At 42.1% G+C, this 17,858-nt stretch overlaps 2 protein-coding genes across 4 annotated transcripts in view; one reads left to right on the plus strand and one right to left on the minus strand.

The window, feature by feature from the left end:
- Positions 1–1,735: 1,735 nt before the first annotated feature.
- LOC117809676 (KICSTOR complex protein C12orf66 homolog) lies at positions 1,736–6,408 on the plus strand. Of its 2 annotated transcripts, none has more exons than XM_034679129.1 (4): positions 1,736–1,820; positions 1,945–2,254; positions 4,011–4,299; positions 5,279–6,408. In XM_034679129.1, the coding sequence occupies exons 2-4, from the start codon at positions 2,023–2,025 to the stop codon at positions 6,096–6,098; spliced, it is 1,341 nt and encodes a 446-aa protein (XP_034535020.1). In that variant the 5' UTR covers positions 1,736–1,820; positions 1,945–2,022; the 3' UTR covers positions 6,099–6,408. The 2 variants fall into 2 exon arrangements, with proteins under 2 accessions (XP_034535020.1, XP_034535021.1); XM_034679130.1 differs by having other exon boundaries at positions 1,758–1,820; positions 1,949–2,254.
- A 1,585-nt stretch (positions 6,409–7,993) lies between these two features.
- The window catches only part of LOC117809677 (SLIT-ROBO Rho GTPase-activating protein 1-like), a 31,684-nt gene continuing 21,819 nt past the window's right edge, over positions 7,994–17,858 (minus strand). Inside the window, exons 18-22 of one of the 2 annotated variants that reach the window (XM_034679132.1) lie at positions 17,513–17,592; positions 17,003–17,183; positions 14,822–14,953; positions 12,322–12,664; positions 7,994–10,352 (exon numbers count right to left, since the gene is read on the minus strand). In XM_034679132.1, the coding sequence (XP_034535023.1) occupies positions 9,891–10,352; positions 12,322–12,664; positions 14,822–14,953; positions 17,003–17,183; positions 17,513–17,592 (1,198 nt within the window). In that variant the 3' untranslated portion in view covers positions 7,994–9,890. Of the gene's footprint in view, positions 10,353–12,321; positions 12,665–14,812; positions 14,954–17,002; positions 17,184–17,512; positions 17,593–17,858 lie in introns of both variants that reach the window. The other variant, XM_034679131.1, reaches the window with a different exon arrangement.

Raw genomic sequence — 17,858 nt, forward strand, 5'->3', positions numbered from 1 at the left:
CTTCTATATGAACAGTTTCACAAAGACTTATTGACAGAATCCTCAGATGACAGGGGACATTTCCACCACGACCAATCTGATTTAATATTAATGTCCTTTATTTGAATTAAATATCACTACAGGAGTCTCATTGAAGCAGAAGAATCCAACCCGCTGTGTTAAATCCTATGGTTAAATCTAAGTGGACAAGGCCAAAAACTCAAATGATTAATTACAAACACGGCAGAGTCAGAGCTGTGATCATAGCAGAAGTTACTGTTTGCTACTTTAAAAGATGCATTAGTCTAAACCCTCACCCAGATGTGTGTGCTGAATGTTTAAACTGTGCTCAGAAAGACATTTAGACCCATCCAAAAATATATATATGTTATAATGCACTCAGATTTTTAACTATACAAGCAAATATGGTGTGATATTTGGATCCATTAATGTTTAATACTTTTATTGAACATGTGCACAAAATGTGAAAATGAAAATAGATCAATAAATGTGTAATAGGATGTAAAATACACAAGTCCTTGAAATGCAGTAGACTGGAATATGACAGAAAAAACATAAAATGCTTTATATACAGAGATCTATGAAATTAATTTGATTATTATTTATTTATTATTATTATTTATTTACTTGTTCCTTCTCTTACCCCCTCAGTATTGAACTGACTACTTTCCAATTGCTACTATCATGTTAGTATTATTATTATTATTATTATTATTATTATTATTATTATTATATTACAGCAGGACTCTGAACAATGCCTTCCACTCTCTACCAGTAAACTCTCTATTGGTTTTCCGCTGTTCCATGTCATGCTTTATCAACTGTCCTTTTGCATATTTGTCAATCAGGAAAATCACTGATAAAATAAATAAATAAATAAAAAATACATTTGATTTTATATCCAAACATGAGCACACACCGTTTAATATGTACACAGATCTATCTTTTTATGTGCCAGTAAAGTTCAACAGTTTTTTGACCGTAGAGCCTTTCCTGATCTTACCCGAATTTTATTTTGCTTTTATGTCGGGTTTAACAACTTTATTACCTACCTTTTATGATAATATTGATTTCAAATATGCTTTATTATTTTAGTAATTTTAACTGTTATCTTATTCTATTTTGATGTACTTATTCATTAATTTTTTCAATTTTTATTTATCTACTCATTTGTATTGATATTTTTAGCCTTACTTTTATTTTTCAACTCTTATCCTTACCCATTTTAAATCTATTTATTTGAACTATTTTTATTCCTAATTTTGAAGCTTTAACTTATTTGAATTACACATATTTTATTTTGGTGTGCATTGGTCTCTAATTTATTTTATGTTGTTCTTATTTTTTATTTGTATTCTTATTATTTGTATTTGTATTATTATTATTTTCCCCTAATATGTCTTGCCATTGTTTCATTTCTGCTTCTTTCTTTTTTTTGAAGCGCTGTAAAGCACTTTGGGTTGCATTTGATTTGTATGAAAGGTGCTCTATAAATAAAGCTTGATTGATTATTTGATTTTAAGAAATATATTTTAAAATAATTGTATTCATTTAGTTATTTAATTGGAATTTGATGTCTTTTAAAATATGTTTTAAATCTTTATCTTTCCTTGTGATTTTAAGAAGTGTTTGTTGTATTTTTCTGCCCATGTAAAGCCTTTGGTTACTTGTTTTTTGAAAACTGCTCTATAAAATATTTATTACTACTTTTAACTGTATTTCGCCAAACGTTTGTATTTTGACTGTTTTGACTTTCCGTTGTATTTACATATGACGTAACCAAGATGGCGTCGGTTGTTTAGCCAGTTAGCTTAATACAGGCAGGTTTTTTTAAATTAAAGTCATATTAAGTACAAACAGAAGACCTTTAGTGATATATTTTAAAAGGTATATATTAATATTATATCATATTGTTTTAAAGTGAGTGAACTTCCTGTGTTTTAGTCAGCAGGAGGATGTTTTCCCCACAAACCGTCAGACTGTCGCCTTGCTAACCGGGGAGCTAACCGGTCAGTCAGAGTCATGTCGGAGGTGGAGGAGCTGCGGCCCGTCCCCCGGGAGAGAGCCATCCTGGAGAGCTTCTTCACTCAGCTCGGCATGTTCACCTTCGACCGGGCCAAGGACTACGTGGAGAAGGAGAAGGACAGCAGCCGGAGCGCGGGGCCGTCCTGGGCCGCGCTGCTGGCCGCGCTGGCTCACCTGGCCGCCGCGGAGAAGGCTTACCACCACATGACATTCCTGGGGCAGAAGATGGGTAAACTGGATGAGTCTGAGGCCACTGTTAAAATACATGAGGGGACTTTGTTTTAGGCCACTAGTAGAAAATACATGAGGAGAGTTTGTGTTTCTATTTGTGCTACAATGTTATAAAAACAAAGGATGTTCTCAGCTTCTTCAGGTCCCCCACCCCTCTAACAAATATCTCTATTTCCCTGGATAATAAAGCAACACTCAACTCAACTTTATTTATAAAGCACCTTTCATACATAAAAACATGTAAGCCCAAAGTGCTTCACTGAATAACAGACAGTCAGAAAACAACAGCAATGTTAAAATTATAAAAGGCATGATTAAAAAAAAGAAAAACTTAAAAATCAACACAGTAAAATTAATAAAATAAGTAAGAGTGGAAAGAAAAGTTAAAAATAAGGTAGAGTTAATAAGATCAGATGAGCACAAGAAATAAATAAGTGAATAAATACATGTTAAAACAATGGTTTAGATAATAATGATTAAAATAATAATAATATTAATGCAGTCCAGGGCTAAAATAAACTACTCCCAATTAAAAGCTACATAAAAAGGTAAGTCTTACTGTTTTATCTGTTATATAAAAATAATACAATAATAACTAGAATATGTCTTCAGCTTATTCAATTTAAATTAGTCCAGCACACATTGTTAAAGTCACATATTAAATCAAACTCTGCTCAGATTAGTGTAAAAGCTCAGTTTAACTTCCTCATCCAGTCACAAAAATACATTACAATCAGAGGTGTCAGAAGTATTCACATTAATTACTCAGGTAGAAGTATAGATACTAAGGTTTAAAAAGGCTTCTGTAGAAGTTGAAGTTTCAACTCAAGCTTTTTATTCAAGTGAAAGTGTAAAAGGTTTCAAAACTACTTCAAGTATAAAAGTGAAAGTAATGTAAGGGGAAAAATGCCATTCAGGACAAAAGCTTAGGCTGCAACCACAGGAGCCTATAGTGCACGACCCCACCTCCCCAAACATGTCTCTAAAGGCCATAATGACTATAATGTTATATTAGATTAATTAATGTTGAAATATTTGGGTTGCACCCGTTTCAGCTGCATTAATGCCCATTGAAAATGAAGAAACATGTCAAAGAATCCAAAATTTCTACTTTAGTAAGCTAGTAAAGTATTTGTACTTTGTGACTTGACACCTCTGATTATAAATCCACCTTTAGTGCCACATTATAATAACTAACAAGTATATTTAAATATGCATTTTAAGTCTAATAATAGGTTAAAAGTGGTGTAATCTGAGTAATAAATGTCTTATCAAATAAGTAGTACTGCAAAAAGCTCTACTTCTACTGCCTCACTGTAAGCTGCATGCCTAGAAACCTCAAGCCCAGTACACTTTATATTAATAATTCAACATGCATCACTCAGTTTTAACCCTGAAACATGTCAGAAACATCATTTTATATCCCTTTAAATCATCTAAAAGTATTTTCTCTCCATGCATCGTGCAACTACAAAATTAGTTCATTTCTACTCAAAGTTTAACTTTAAAAATCACTGATTAAAGAAATCTTTAAATCTAACAAGGTGTATTTGGTTTTTGTGCATGAACACAGTGACTTACAGACTAACAATAAAAGAGCAGAGCTGGATATTCTCATTAAAAGGCACAAAGCCAGTTTTACAAACCCAACACCAGATGGCGCTGTATCACAGGAAGCCTCCAAAGTCAGCCATTAAACGCTCCCTCCAGTTCTCCTCCTGAGCCTCTGTGTTCTGTGTCCTCTCCCTCTGCAGGGGGTCAGTCCTTCTTCAGCCGCAAAGACTCCATCCGCACCATCTACACCTCTCTCTACAACGAGCTGAGGAAGGTGATGTCGATGGGGCGTCACAGCCAGCCGGGCTCCGCCTCCTACCTGGAGGACCTGCTGTCTCACCTCTCGGAGCAGCTCTGCCACTTCACGCAGGCCCGCATGGAGATGGCCGACCTCTACGAGAAGATGCACTCGCTGGGCAGCCAGAAGAGCATCAACTCGGAGGAGCTGGTCACTACGCTGGAGGCCGTCCTGCACAAATACAGCACCAAGTGTGTTCCTCTTTCTACCATCTTAGTGCAAGACTTACTCCTGAGGTGTTTGTTCTTCACCTGAGGGGTCAGGAGTAAACATACCTCTTACATCACCACAGTAAAACCAGGAACTACAGTTAAGATTCCTCATCTAAATCACCTTCAGAGAGAAATTACATCCTGATTTGAGTCTCTAGAGCCGGATTTTTTTGGTTTATTGTAACTATTGTGGATGTTTTTCTGGTTTCAGTCAACAGAAGCAAATGCCTGAGATGTTTTTAGACTCAGTAGGTACAAAACTTTAAAGAAAATCAGTCTTTAGGGACTCAAATCTGAAATAAAGAACAATTAAAGAAGGTTTTTCTCTCAGATTTAAGATCATTTTCCACATAAAGCTCCAGACTTTCTCTGCAGGGTTGTTAAAATGAAGCATTAGTATCTACACTCTTACATTCCTCCTCCTCCCTGACCTGGTTTCTAAAAGACAAAAGGAATTAGTGTGATAAAAGCCTGAAACTTGTTCAGCAGAGAGTGACGTATCGGGGTTGAAGGAGGGAAAACTTTCTGCTTAAAATGGCCAGTGTGTGATTCCACCTCCTCCCGGGGGACGTGTCAGCAGAAATGTGTCCTGCAGCTGGAGCAGGGACGTAGACGCAAGGCTGAGCTGTTGATGGAGCTGCAGCAGGTCGCAGAGAGACGCTGCACACATCACCTTGCTGAGCGTGCAGCGAGGGGTGAAGGTGATGTTCCTGTCTGCAGAGCTGGAGGAAGACGTTGACCTCCAGAACACACTGAGCTTTAAAATATCAGATACTATTTTAAAGATGACTTTTAGGTGCGACAGAACTTTTCAGGACAAGGTTTCTGCTGAATGAACACAAAGTAAAAGATTGAGATGAACTACAAAATGTTTAGAGATTAGAAATCTATCAAACACGAGAAAGCTGCTCTTCAGTCCAGAGACCATCATCTAACCTCCTCTCCCTCGCTCCCTCAGGTTCCACCACCCGATCCTCGGTCGCGTGGAGGAGGGCTTCCAGACCGAGGTGGACGTCGTGAACCAGCTCCTGCGCTGCCAGGCTCAGATCTCAGAGTGGCACTTCCTGCCGTCTCTGCTCAGCCTGCACGGCGCCAACTCCAAGCTCACGGCCTGGGGTCAGCTGTTCCAGAGGCAGAAAGAAACCCGCAAACACCTCTTTGGAAGTCAGTCCCAGAAGGCCGTGCAGCCGCCGCACCTCTACACGTGGCTGCAGCGCTTCCAGGCGGCGCTCCTCGCCAAGTTCAGCTTCTACTTCCACGAAGCCCTGAGCCGGCAGACGGCGCCCGCTGACATGAGAGCCCTGACCGCCCGCACCACGCTGGACTACCACGGCAAGATCTGCTCCTTCATCCGCAAACACGACGCCAGCAACGTGTCTCTGGTTTTTGATAACCGTGGTTTGGAGAGCTTTCAGGGACACGGCTACCACCACCCGCACTCCTACAGGGAGGCACCCAAGGGCGTGGAGCAGTTCCCCGCCGTGGTGTCGCTGCCGTCAGGAGAGCGGCCCCTCACTCACTGGCCCAACGTCATCATGATGATGGGAGACCGCGCCGCCGAGCTCAACACTCTGGACAAGGTGGTCCACTTCTACGACGATAAAGTCCAGAGCACGTACTACCTGACGAGACCCGAGCCGCACTTCACTCTGGTGGTCATCTTTGATGGCAGGAAGTCTGAGAAGGATCTGCACATCGCCGCCTTCCTGCAGGAGATCTCCAGCTCTCTGAGGAACTCTAAACCCTTCAGCACCCTCAAACCGGGCTCCAAGGGCTGACACAGAAACCGGGTGCTCTCAGATTTCTCTCAGATTAATAATCTCATCAGATTTTATTCTAATCTCTTCCTGTGGTCCAAGCAGCAGCTCTTTATGTTTGAATCTAACTGTTCCCTCGTTCCAGACCAAAGACACGCACACTTTAACTTCCTCTGTGAACTCGCTGCTGCTGCTTTAAGCTTTCTTTATTTCAAAGGATCAAACATTTTAATTGTTTTGCTTTAATAAATGTTTTAACGTGTTTCCTTTCTTTTTTTAATCCACAGCTTGAATCACTGAGACGTTTAAATAAAGCTTTGAGATGATTCAACGTCTGTCCTCATTTCTTCAGGAACAGAAAACAACATCAGTGAAGATTAGAGATTTAAAACAACATTAAAGTAAAACAACTTATAAATAAAGTCTATTATTATGTATATAACAGGGACACTGTCAGAGTTGCGTTCACTGACATCCTTCACAGTGCAGATTACTTTAACGGTGATGCGTTCACTTACTGACAAAGAAACTAGACTCCACTTGGACAGTGGTGCCTTCACTGACTGATATAAAGTGTTTACTGCCGTGCAAATAATAACACACTCAGGATATAATGGAGTCATTTGAGTCATTCAAGTACTGGAATATAAAATGTACTTTACACAGAGTGACCTTTTTTAAAAGTGATGCATTCACTGACTCTGACCCAGCATGAACTTGAGACTGTATGAATGGAGACGCATTCACAACACACTTTCATGCATTTGAACCGTGATGCGTTCAGTTACTTAGATACACAACAGGAAGCATTTAAATGGTGAGGCATTCACTGACCTATGAATATAATAGGGAGAAATTTCGTGTTCATTTACTAAGGTATATACAAGGGAACAAAAAACCGATGCGTTCACTGACTGAAAAAAAATCCGCTGCTGTGCAGTCAACGTATGATGCATTCACTGACTCTGACCCAGTATGCACTTCAGACTATCTAAATGGAGATGCATTTACTGACTCAAGTATTTACTAAGGAACATTATTCCAGGGATGCATTCACTGACTGAAGTATATATTAGGAAGCAATATCACAGTGGTGTGTTCACTTACTCGGGTATATACAAGGGAGCCAAAAAAACGATGCGTTCACTGACTGAAAAAAAATCAGCAGCAGCTGTGCATTCAACAGGTGATGCATTCACTGACTCAAGTATATACTAAGGAACGGTATTCCAGTGATGTGTTCACTGCCTGAAAAAAATCAGCCACTCCATTCAACGAGTGATGCATTCACTGACTGAAAAAAATCAGCTGCTGTCCATTCAACGGATGATGCATTCACTTGAGTTTGCCCATAATGAACAGTATTCCAGTGATGCATTCACTGACTCTGACCCAGTATGCACTTGAGACTATCTAAATGGAGATGCATTCACTGACTCAAGTATATACTAAGGCACAGTATTCCAGTGATGCATTCACTGACTGGAAAAAAAACAGCCTATGTGCATTCAACAGATGATGCATTTACTGACTCTGACCCAGTATGCACTTGAGACTATCTAAATGAAGATGCACTCACTGACTCAAGTATATACTAAGGAACAGTATTCCAGTGATGCATTCACTGACCGCTGCTGTGTATTCAACAGATGATGCATTCACTGACTCTGAGCCAGTATGCAAAATAGAGATGCATTCACTTGCTGACATAAGCAGCGTAGTTTACTATGGTGCTTTCAATGACTGTTATAGAGTACTGCAGTGCATTTTGACAGCGATGCGTTCACTTACTGACACCCAGTGCGTTCTTGAAAGTGGTGCGTTCACTTGCTTGACACAATAACTTCTGCAGTGTGTTTGAATGGTGATGCGTTCAAGGTGTTCACAAGTTTTTAAAAGACGTAGAAAAGCCAGCGTTTCACAGAACACACCTGGAGGTTTATTGAGTGTTCAAATCAAACATTTAGCGACATTTCATTTAGAGAAAGGTTCCATCAGTTAATGACTTTGTTTCTAATTTAATCCGATTTATTTATAATATAAATACAACACATTGATACAATCCATTTGGCTATACGAGGAGCTCGTCTTCAGGACGCTCAGTTTTTCAAATACGGCAACACTAACGGACAAAAAACCATTTCCTTTATTATGAAACACATTCAAAGAAACCTCCCTTGTTGAGTTAAAATGCACCAACATGTTATGATGCTACATGCCAAGTACACGATCCTATACATCAAAGTGCAATGTCACAATGGGTTAATGCTAGAATTCATAATTCAGTTAATCTACTAAACACTTTATGATTATTTCATTCAGAGTGCTGCTGCTCTTCGTTTCAGGACATGCGTGAGTGGATTCACAACTTCCCCCAAAAAAGACAAGGATTAAAAAAAAGGCACTTTCACATACACACACACACACACACACACACACACACACACACACAGATGTGCACCCGTCTCTGCACGTCGTGTCTCATTTGGATCACACTCACGTCAGTTACCAGCCCGGCGGAGGCCACATTCAGTGTGCTGTTCAAGTGTTTGACTCTTTTTTTGGGCGTTTACACACAAAGCCCCACCCTGTTAGCTTATTGTGAATTTAAGGTTAAGTAGTGACTTCAGTGACTTCACAAGCAGGTAAACTATTATCCCAACACACACACACACACACACACACACACACATAGAAAGTGGCATGCTTTTTGCACTCGTTTGTCCCTCCAAACTTGCATTTGCGTGTTCTGGCACTCAAGGCAGGCATGAATAATCTATCATCTATCACTATTCTAGTACTTCTGCACTTACAAGAGAGCAGAACAAGGGCAGGCAAGCAGGACACACACACTCCTCTCACACACACACACACACACACACAGGAACAAAATCATACACCTACCATCCCAGAAAAGTTCTGTCCAAGCCCTCTCTCCACCTCCTAACTCACCCTGTTTGAAGCTCCATCTGGGGGCGCAGGTTTTTTCTCAGATAAAACACAAGAAAGGCTGTTAAAAAAGTCGAGCGAGCCGCCGAACGAGCGGCCCGCTGAACATTCAATAAGATGGCTGAACAGTCGTTTAAATACTGGAAACATTCAAGGTTTAAATAATGTGAGTTTGGTGTCACTGACGACCTCAGGAGGCGTTTCGTGGTTTGAGGTGTACAAGTGAGCTTAGCAGCTGAAACAGAATAGAAAAATAAATCAGAATCAGTCACACAGATATCATTGAGACGTTGTTTTTTGTGTCCTCTCTTCCTTCCTCATGGAGTCTCTCGTCACAGATACAGCAGCCGATCGTGATAGTCTCTAAAAACCCCTCCACAGACTCTTCTTCTTCTTCTTCTTCTTCTTCTTCTTCTTCTTCTTCTTCTACCGTCATGACAGTACAGCCAACATTCACGTCACTTAGAACTACATTTTAACTGGAGCTGAACTACACTCCCCACGTTTCTTTCTTTCTTCATATACATGTCAGGAAGCTCGGCCCACGCCGGCTCCCGTGTCTCTTCATCGTCCCTTCTTTTAGCTATCCTTTAATAAATGCTTCGATACATGGAGAAAGTAAACTCCTACACACCAAGAGAGTACACACCAACCTGACGACACATAAATATCATGGCATATCATATCATAGGTCATGTCATATATTAGAGTTATTACTACATTAAAACCCTTCTCGTCCTTCCTACCTTTTCTACCCTCATATGTTTTGATTAGAAACACTAAGCAGTACCCTGATCTCCTCTTCTGGCCCAGTTTTGGCCCGGGTAGGCCTGATTCGGCCTTTAACGGTCGGCCTGGTTTGGCTCACATGGTGCAGGATTTGTCCAGCGGCGAGGGAAGAGGTGGGGTGCTGCTCTTAGGCGGGACCACAGGTTTGGGGCGCAGAGCAGGAGGCCTCAAGGGGACGCCGATACGGGCGGCCGCGACAGGTTTGAAGGAGCCCAGGGTGTCAGGGGAAGGGTTGCTCGGCCTCGGAGGTCCAGGTGGAGGTCCGGGGAGCGGGCTGAGGGGGCTCAGAGGACTCAGAGGGCTCGGGGTGCCAGGTGTACCGGGAGTGCCGGGAGTCCCAGGGGTGCCAGGGGTGCCGGGTGTCCCCGGCGTGCTGGGGGTGCTGTGGGGGGACGGGGACTCGGAGGAGCAGGTGGTGATGGGGCCGTTCTTCACCTGCTCCAGGGTGTCCAGGACCACGTCGGGAGCCGGTCTGCAGCCCTGCCGCTCCAGCTGACGGAGCTCGCCGAGCGCCACCGTCACCGTCTCCTCGATGTCCTGAGGAGGAGGAGGAAGAGGAGGAGGAGGAGGAGGAGGAGGAGGGAGGGGGAGGAAGAGGAGGAAGAGGAGGAAGAGGAGGGAGAGGAGGAAGAGGAGGGAGAGGAGGGAGAGGAGGAAGAGGAAGAGGAGGGAGAGGAGGGAGAGGAGGAAGAGGAGGGAGAGGAGGAAGAGGAAGAGGAGGGAGAGGAGGGAGAGGAGGAAGAGGAAGAGGAGGGAGATGAGGGAGAGGAGGGAGAGGAGGACAGGAGGACGAGGAGGAGGAGGAGAAGGAGGAGGAAGAGGAAGAGGAGGGAGAGGAGGAAGAGGAAGAGGAGGGAGAGGAGGAGGAGGAAGAGGAGGGAGAGGAGGAAGAGGAGGAAGAGGAGGAAGAGGAGGAAGAGGAGGAAGAGGAGGAAGATGCAGGCTTGGTGGACAAACTCAACAGCAACAAACACGGTCTTTATCAACATCTCTTCCAGTCTCTCTTTAAACATTTAGTTTAAAATGTTGAGACATAAAGTGGATGGAGTAGGAAAAGGGCAGTGATGTTCTGCAGAGAGCCTGGGGTCAGAATCAAAGCCTGCCAGCTTCCAATCAGATCCATTTAAATAACACATTAAAAAAAACTATACAGTTTATCAAAGTGCTGCACAGTGAGGTTAAATAAGTTAAAACACACAGAACATAAAACAATTCAAATCAATAAATACATAAATAAATAAAAGACAATAAAAATAAATAAAACACAGAAGACACTTAAAAAATATAGTAAAGAAAGACACATAAAGACACTGTAAAACATTTAAAAAAAAAAAGAATAAAATAAGATTCTTCAAAATTTATCAAATACATAAAAACACTAAAAATAAAATAAAAAATAAATTAAAGGTAAAATAATCATAATGAAAGACATAAGTACTTAAAGAAACATGAAAAAACTGAAAAATAATAAATACATGAATAAAATAAAATAAAATTATCATAATAAAACATAAGACAAAAAAATACTTAAAGACACTTAAAAAAAACGCTGAAAAAAAAGAGTTAACTCAATTAGAACAGAGACAGAGAACGAGCGAAGGAATAAAAATATGTTTTAAGACGTGATTTAAAAGTTGGAAAGGTTGGGGACGTTCTAACAGGAAGTCAGAGTGTCACTGTGATGCTACTTAGAAGATTTAAAAACAAGCAAAGCTTTCTTCAAGGACTCTGACTGGGAATTACCCGCTAAACCCAAAGAATCTTTCTCCCTCTTATTCTACTCCTGTGTTCTTTGTTTTTACACCAAGACATCCACATGGATTCTTTATTCTTGTACATTTCTGAGCTGCAGATTTGCAGAATAAAGAGATTTAAAGAGACAACAAACTCTTGTTCCATCGACCAGACTCCTTTTATAAAAACAGTAACTCTACCCTGCAGACCTCATGAGATGTTTGTCTACCGCTGCCTGGATTAGTTTGTTATTCTATGTTTTTACATCTTTAATAAACATTTCATCTGATCTGAACTGACAGTTAAAGTCACAAAGAAACGGACCAATCAGGGCACAGATACACCGTCTGTGTTCTACATCCTGCATCTTTAATTCATGTCTTTGTGAATGGAGTCTGGTGACTTTGAAGAGAGAGATATAAGGTCTGTTTGAAGCTGAAAATAAACATCTTAGTCTTAACAATAAGGTCTTTAAATGGAGGAATATGATCTGTAATGCGTTCAGATGGTTACAGTAACACTCTGAGGCTGTTATTAAACATAAAGGAACTTTTTAATGAAGGTTTTTTTGTCGGGTGTATTTTCTTCAGATTATGTTGCAGCCATTACAGCCTGATCTGTGCTGCAGGGTGAACTTTGTGTACCTTTTAGTCATTTCAGCTCCAAAGTATGAAGAAAAAAGAAGGTTTAAGTCGTTCATCTGTCTCAGTATTAATGTTTTTATAATGTAGTAACATCATGTGTGTGTGTGTGTGTGTGTGTGTGTGTGTACCTGCGCCAGTGTATCAGGATCCATCCCTCTGGACCGGTGAGAGTCTCCGAAGCCGTGCTGCCCGCTGCACGAGCGCCGGATGGGCGTGTCCTCCGGCCTCCTCAGCGAATCATGTCGGCTCACCGTCATGGTCACGGCGGCGGCAGAGCGGCGGCGGCGCTCCGGGCTGTCGAGGGGCGGAGTCATGCCCTGCCCTCGTCCCAGCAGCAGCTCCCTGGGACTGAAGTGACCCGTCACCGGCGGGGAACTCCGCTCCATCATCCCCCCGTTACCGTGGCAGTGGCTGTCGTTGGAGCGGCCGAGGGGGCGGCGGAACAAACCGTCAGTTCTCTTCCTCCTGTGGCTGACGACAGGAAGTGGAAACATGTTAAGATGGATCCTTTAGTTGTTTGAGAAAGTTGCATACTGTGTTTTTAAAATATGGGCCACACATCTCTCAGACTTCCTGCAGATCAGAAACAAGCATGTACGTTTATCTTAACTTCTTAATCTCTTTAATATTTGAACATGTTTGCACGCTCTGCAGTCACACACAGGGATTCACTCTGTATGTTCACGGCGTGTAAAGAGCGAGCACACAGCGCTCTGCAGACATTAAAACAAAGGTCTCCGTCAGCCGGCTGAAAGAGCTCTGAAACAATGGAGGGTTATTTTTATCCCTCTCTCCACTTCTACACGTCTCCAGTCGACTCAAATCAAATTCAGAAACTTTCAGAGCTTCTTAAATATGCAGCCGAGCTCCACACACATGATGGCATGTCAGCTCGCTGCAGTGTACTGATGCAAAAGAAGAAGCTGCAGTCAGCTGGGGAGGTCTGTGGGAGCAGAGAGAGGCTGCAGCACGCAACCAAAGCAGAGAGGAAGGTTCAGTTAGCTACTCACTGTGTGCTAGTTAAAGGAGTATTCAGGGGTTTTAAGCCTGTGATGAATAGGGCCAACAAGTTCTGAACTGACTCCAGCCTGCAGCAGCAAAACCCCCTACTGAAAGGTTTGTTTTCATCACTCACAGCCTCATTGTTATTCTACATTTCAAACATATTAAAGCAAGTATCCCTTCAGAGAGATGTACCTTTGTGTTGGGGAGTTAAAAGCTTTTTAAAATCTTTCCATTCGTCATCAAATCCAACAAACTTCAACAAACTCAGTCATTTAAAAGAGGAGCTGCTGTTCTACCACTGCATTGATCAAATTTCACTTTTGCAGCAGCTGTATAAACTCTGTGAATAATATATTTAATAGCAAACAGCTTCTATCTCTCCTTCCCAGGTTGTCTACTGCTCATGGGGTTGAAATAGAAACCCCCTAACCCTAACCCTCTGGGGGAATTCAAGTCACTCATAAAAGACAGAGAAACAGGCTCCATTAGATCTTGTGATTGCACTGTGTAATCATGTAACCATGTGAAGCTGTGACCGTATTCTATGTGTGTTGTTTTGTGTGCTTGTTGTGTTGTAACCTATTTTGTGCTGCCGTCTGGGACAGGTCACTCTTTAAATCTCATTGAGCCTGTTACCTGGTTAAATAAATAAAGAAGAAAGGTCTATCTCTGTGGAGATCCTTTCTGACATTACCTTCACACATCTAAGTTATTTCTAAAGCTACTTTAGATGCAGTGTTCATTTTGGCAGCTACTTTAGATTTAGTCTTAGTCTTTAGATTAAATGCTGTCTTGGCCAGGTCACTCTTTGAAAAGAGGTTTTAAATCTCAATGAGTCTGTTACCTGGTTAAAGAAAGAAAGAAGAAAGGTCTATCTCTGTGGAGATCCTTTCTGACATTACCTTCACACATCTAAGTCATCTCTAAAGTTACTTTAAATGGACGTTCTGTTGCAGTATTTGGAGCATTGGTTGCAGCCATTACAGCCTCTTCACTGCTGCAGGCTCAGACAATCTGCAGGAGCAGTTTGTGTTAGTCATTTGATCTCAAATAAAAGAAAGAAAAGAGGTTAAAATAGTCTTTTTAAGGGGCGCTGGTGGCCTAGTGGTCTAAGCGCCCCACATACAGAGGCTACAGCCCTCGTCGCAGGGGTCGCCGGTTCGATTCCTGGCTGGTAGACCATTTCCTGCCTGTCTTACCTCACTCTCTACTCCCCACACTTCCTGTCTCTCTTCAGCTGTAATATACAATAAAGGCATTACACAGTGGGAAATAGTTCTGTTGAAGTCATTACAGCCTGTTTCAAAGCTGCAAGTAGAAGAATTTTACTGGAAAAGTTCCAACATTTGAATTTATTATTTAGATTCAAACTAAAGAAAGAGGAAGGCTGCAGAGACGAACACGTGCATGTCATATTTAGATTAGATCTCTATACTTGGATCTCCACCTCACATCTTTTGTTCGACGTGTTTCCTGCAGAAGAAGAGTCACATGAGAAGCAGCACGATGACACTCAGATGATGTGGGAGGTATTTTTAGAGGTGAGAGAGCGAGCTGTAAAATGTGTTTCATATATTTCCCTCCCTCCTCCCGTGATAATGGAAGCTGTCTTACAGGACGGACCTGTTGTAGGTCTCTGGAGGTCTGATGTCAGTCGGGGAGCTCAGCTCGCTCCTCGACCGCTTGTCGTCGGTGCTGCTGCTTCCTCCGTCGCTGTCCGCCTTGGTGCTGAGCGTGTCCGACATGGCGTCGGCCCTGAGGACAGACAGCGCACACTCTCAGTGTCAGGGAGAGCTGAAGCAACACGACACACCGATCATCAATTAAGGGATCAATAGCATGTGGTCAGTGAGAGTCTCATGAAGTCCGTTAATCAACAAGGTGTGCAGATCAGTCCGCCACAGATCCACTCACATCCATCACTGCAGCGAGTCCAGGACTCAGACCAGGAAGAGAACTTAAAGACTTTAAAGAGTTTACTCCTTTATATATCAACATCTGTGTTTTATCCTGAGCTGAACGTTCCTTTAAAACAAATATGATTCATTATTAATAATATTAATTATAATGCTGATTTTATTGTTTAAATGTCGACTTAAAAATGAAAGATTTATAAAAGCTATCTATTTTACTTTATTCCACACTTTACTATCCATTAAATTATTACAAATTTGAGTTGGGGTTTCTGAAATATTATACTTTCTGCATATTTCCAAGATTACAAACAAGACACCTGCAAAAAAATTCAATTTGCTTTGTTGTTAAATGTTGTGCATCATGTGACCACTTGTTGTCGTCTGCATTAAGTTAGTTTGTATGTCTTATTGTAGAAACTGAAGTTAAAATAACACTTGAGATGAAACCTGCTGCAAGGGTTTAAAAGTAAACTTAAGATTTAACTTTTTAATCTAGCTTTTAATTTGGAGTAGTTTATTTTTAGCCCTGGACTGCATTATTATTTTAATCATTGATTTAACATTTATTTATCTAATTTAATTATTTATTTATCTGTTTATTTATTGTGTTCATCTGATCTTATTAGTGCTACCTTATTTCCACTATTACTCATTTTATTATTTTTACTGTGTTGATTTTATTTCATTCTTAAGTATTTTATTTTTAAACATGCCTTTCATCATTTTATCATTGCTGTTGTTTTCTGACTGTCTCTGTTATTCTGTGAAGCACTTTGGGCTGCAGGTTTTTATGTATGAAAAGTGATATATAAATAAACTTGAGTTGAGTTGAGCATGCACAAACTTTTATAACATGTATATTTTCAGAGGAAAGTTTTACACGGTGCAGGTCGAGCGTACAGCCTGACCATGTAAAGGTGAGCTCTAGTCCAAGCAAGCTTCCTGACTTGGCTCTCCCTCCCCTGTCCTCTTTCTGATCTCTCTCTCTCTACAGTCTCTTCTTTTTCTTTATACAGACGGGAGGTAGAGCGTTCAGCTCAAACAGGCTTCTTGTCTTAGCTCTGCCTCTCCTCTTCTTCCCCATGTCTTCCACATCATCCTGTGAGCAGGGGGAGGCAGAGCGTGCAGCCTCACTCGTGTCCTCTTTCAAACATCTCTCCTCTCTCTGTTTCCTCTCTCCTTTAGTCTGTTAGGGTGTGGATATGATGTGCAGTGAGAGTTTGCATGAAGAGGAGTGGATCTGAGACGTTGGAGCGAACTGTTGAGAGCGTGCTTCTTTTTATTGAAGCGCTTTGTTTTTATTTAAAACCTTAAAATAACTAACTTAGACTACGCATATCATTCTGAACACAAGCTCATTTAATAAATTAAAGTTAAGACATCACCACAGTGATCCTATTTATTTTTACTTTAACTGATTTTTATTTTTTTACTCATTTTCTTAATTTTACTGTTTTGATTTTATTTGATTTTGAAGTATTTCTCTATCATTATGTATTTCATCATTCTTGTTGTTGTCTGTCTGAAGCCCTCTGAGCTGCATGCTTTATGTGTGAGTCGTGTTGGTAAGGAGAAAGCACCTGAGGGAAGTTTTCAGTGTGTGTTGATTTTGGCGCCCCCTGTGGACAAAGTGATACGTCTCATTTGTTGTTCTGCAGCATTAAAATAACGACATGGAGATGATCAGTGTTGATATTATAAGACATGAAGAGGCTGCGGTCTGAATGTCAGCCTGTTTCATAACCAGCTGAAGCTCCCTACTGCGGCTTTAATTAATCAGCTGTCGGCGTCCGTCAGCTGTTCTTCATGGCGTTTGAATTCAAGGAGGAAATGTCACAGAGCTAACACATCTTCTTTGAGGCGCTCTGAGAGAGAGAGAATCACTCGCCTGTCCTTCACCACGATGTACTGGTGAGGCACCAGGCCGTGGTTTCCGTTGAGCCGCCCCTCCCACCAGTCATGTGACGCGCGCTGGTAGAGCTGCAGGGACGCTCCCTTCTTGAAGGAGAGCTCGCGACCCGACCGGCCCACGTAGTCGAACCTCGCCACCGCCTCCACAGCCTCACCCTCTGCCGGGAGAGAGAGAACGATAAGAGAGAGAGAGAGGGGGAGGAGAGGAGACGGAGATAAGAGCCAGACATGAACCTGTCAATCAAACGTCTCTGTGGAGTTCTGCTCCAGCCAATCAGAGACGAGCATCAGAAAAACGCCTTTCTATTAATTCCAATATGAAGAGAAGCAAAGAGGAAGGGTGTGGAGCGAGGGAGCGAGGGAGGGAGGGAGGGAGGGAATGTGAGATGTCTCCATGGCTGCTGTTGCCGTAGCAACCCTTCTCCACCAGGAGATGGAGGGATGGGATTGTGGGGGCGATTGTGTGAAGGTCAGGGGTCACGCGTACCCTCGTCGCTGGTCTGGGTCTCGGTGCCGCCGTCGGGCTCGGCCTCCTCCAGCGCCCCCGGCTCGCTGAACGGACTCTCGCTGCAGGGGGGGGAGGAGAGAGAGAGAGAGAGGGAGAGAGGGAGGGAGGAGAGAGAGAGAGAGAGGGAGAGAGAGAGAGAGAGAGAGAGAGAGAGAGAGAGAGAGAGAGAGAGAGAGAGAGAGAGAGAGAGAGAGAGGAGCTGAAACTTGTACACACACTCTGTCCATTCAACATGGAACAAAGGGAGGAGAACGCACAGATGGAGACGAGGCTGCTATTCAGAGTCTGAGGAGGTTTATGCAACAATGCAGCTTCAGCAGGATGT

This window comes from Notolabrus celidotus, unplaced genomic scaffold, assembly GCF_009762535.1.
Source record: "Notolabrus celidotus isolate fNotCel1 unplaced genomic scaffold, fNotCel1.pri scaffold_337_arrow_ctg1, whole genome shotgun sequence".
NCBI lineage: Eukaryota > Metazoa > Chordata > Actinopteri > Labriformes > Labridae > Notolabrus > Notolabrus celidotus.

Bases quoted from the DNA above. Each gene is read 5' to 3' on its own strand.
- LOC117809676 (XM_034679129.1), top strand. From the start codon at position 2,023: ATGTCGGAGGTGGAGGAGCTGCGGCCCGTCCCCCGGGAGAGAGCCATC. The intron at 2,255-4,010 runs GTAAACTGGATG...CTCCCTCTGCAG, and splicing joins ATTCCTGGGGCAGAAGATGG to GGGGTCAGTCCTTCTTCAGC. The intron at 4,300-5,278 runs GTGTGTTCCTCT...TCGCTCCCTCAG, and splicing joins CTGCACAAATACAGCACCAA to GTTCCACCACCCGATCCTCG.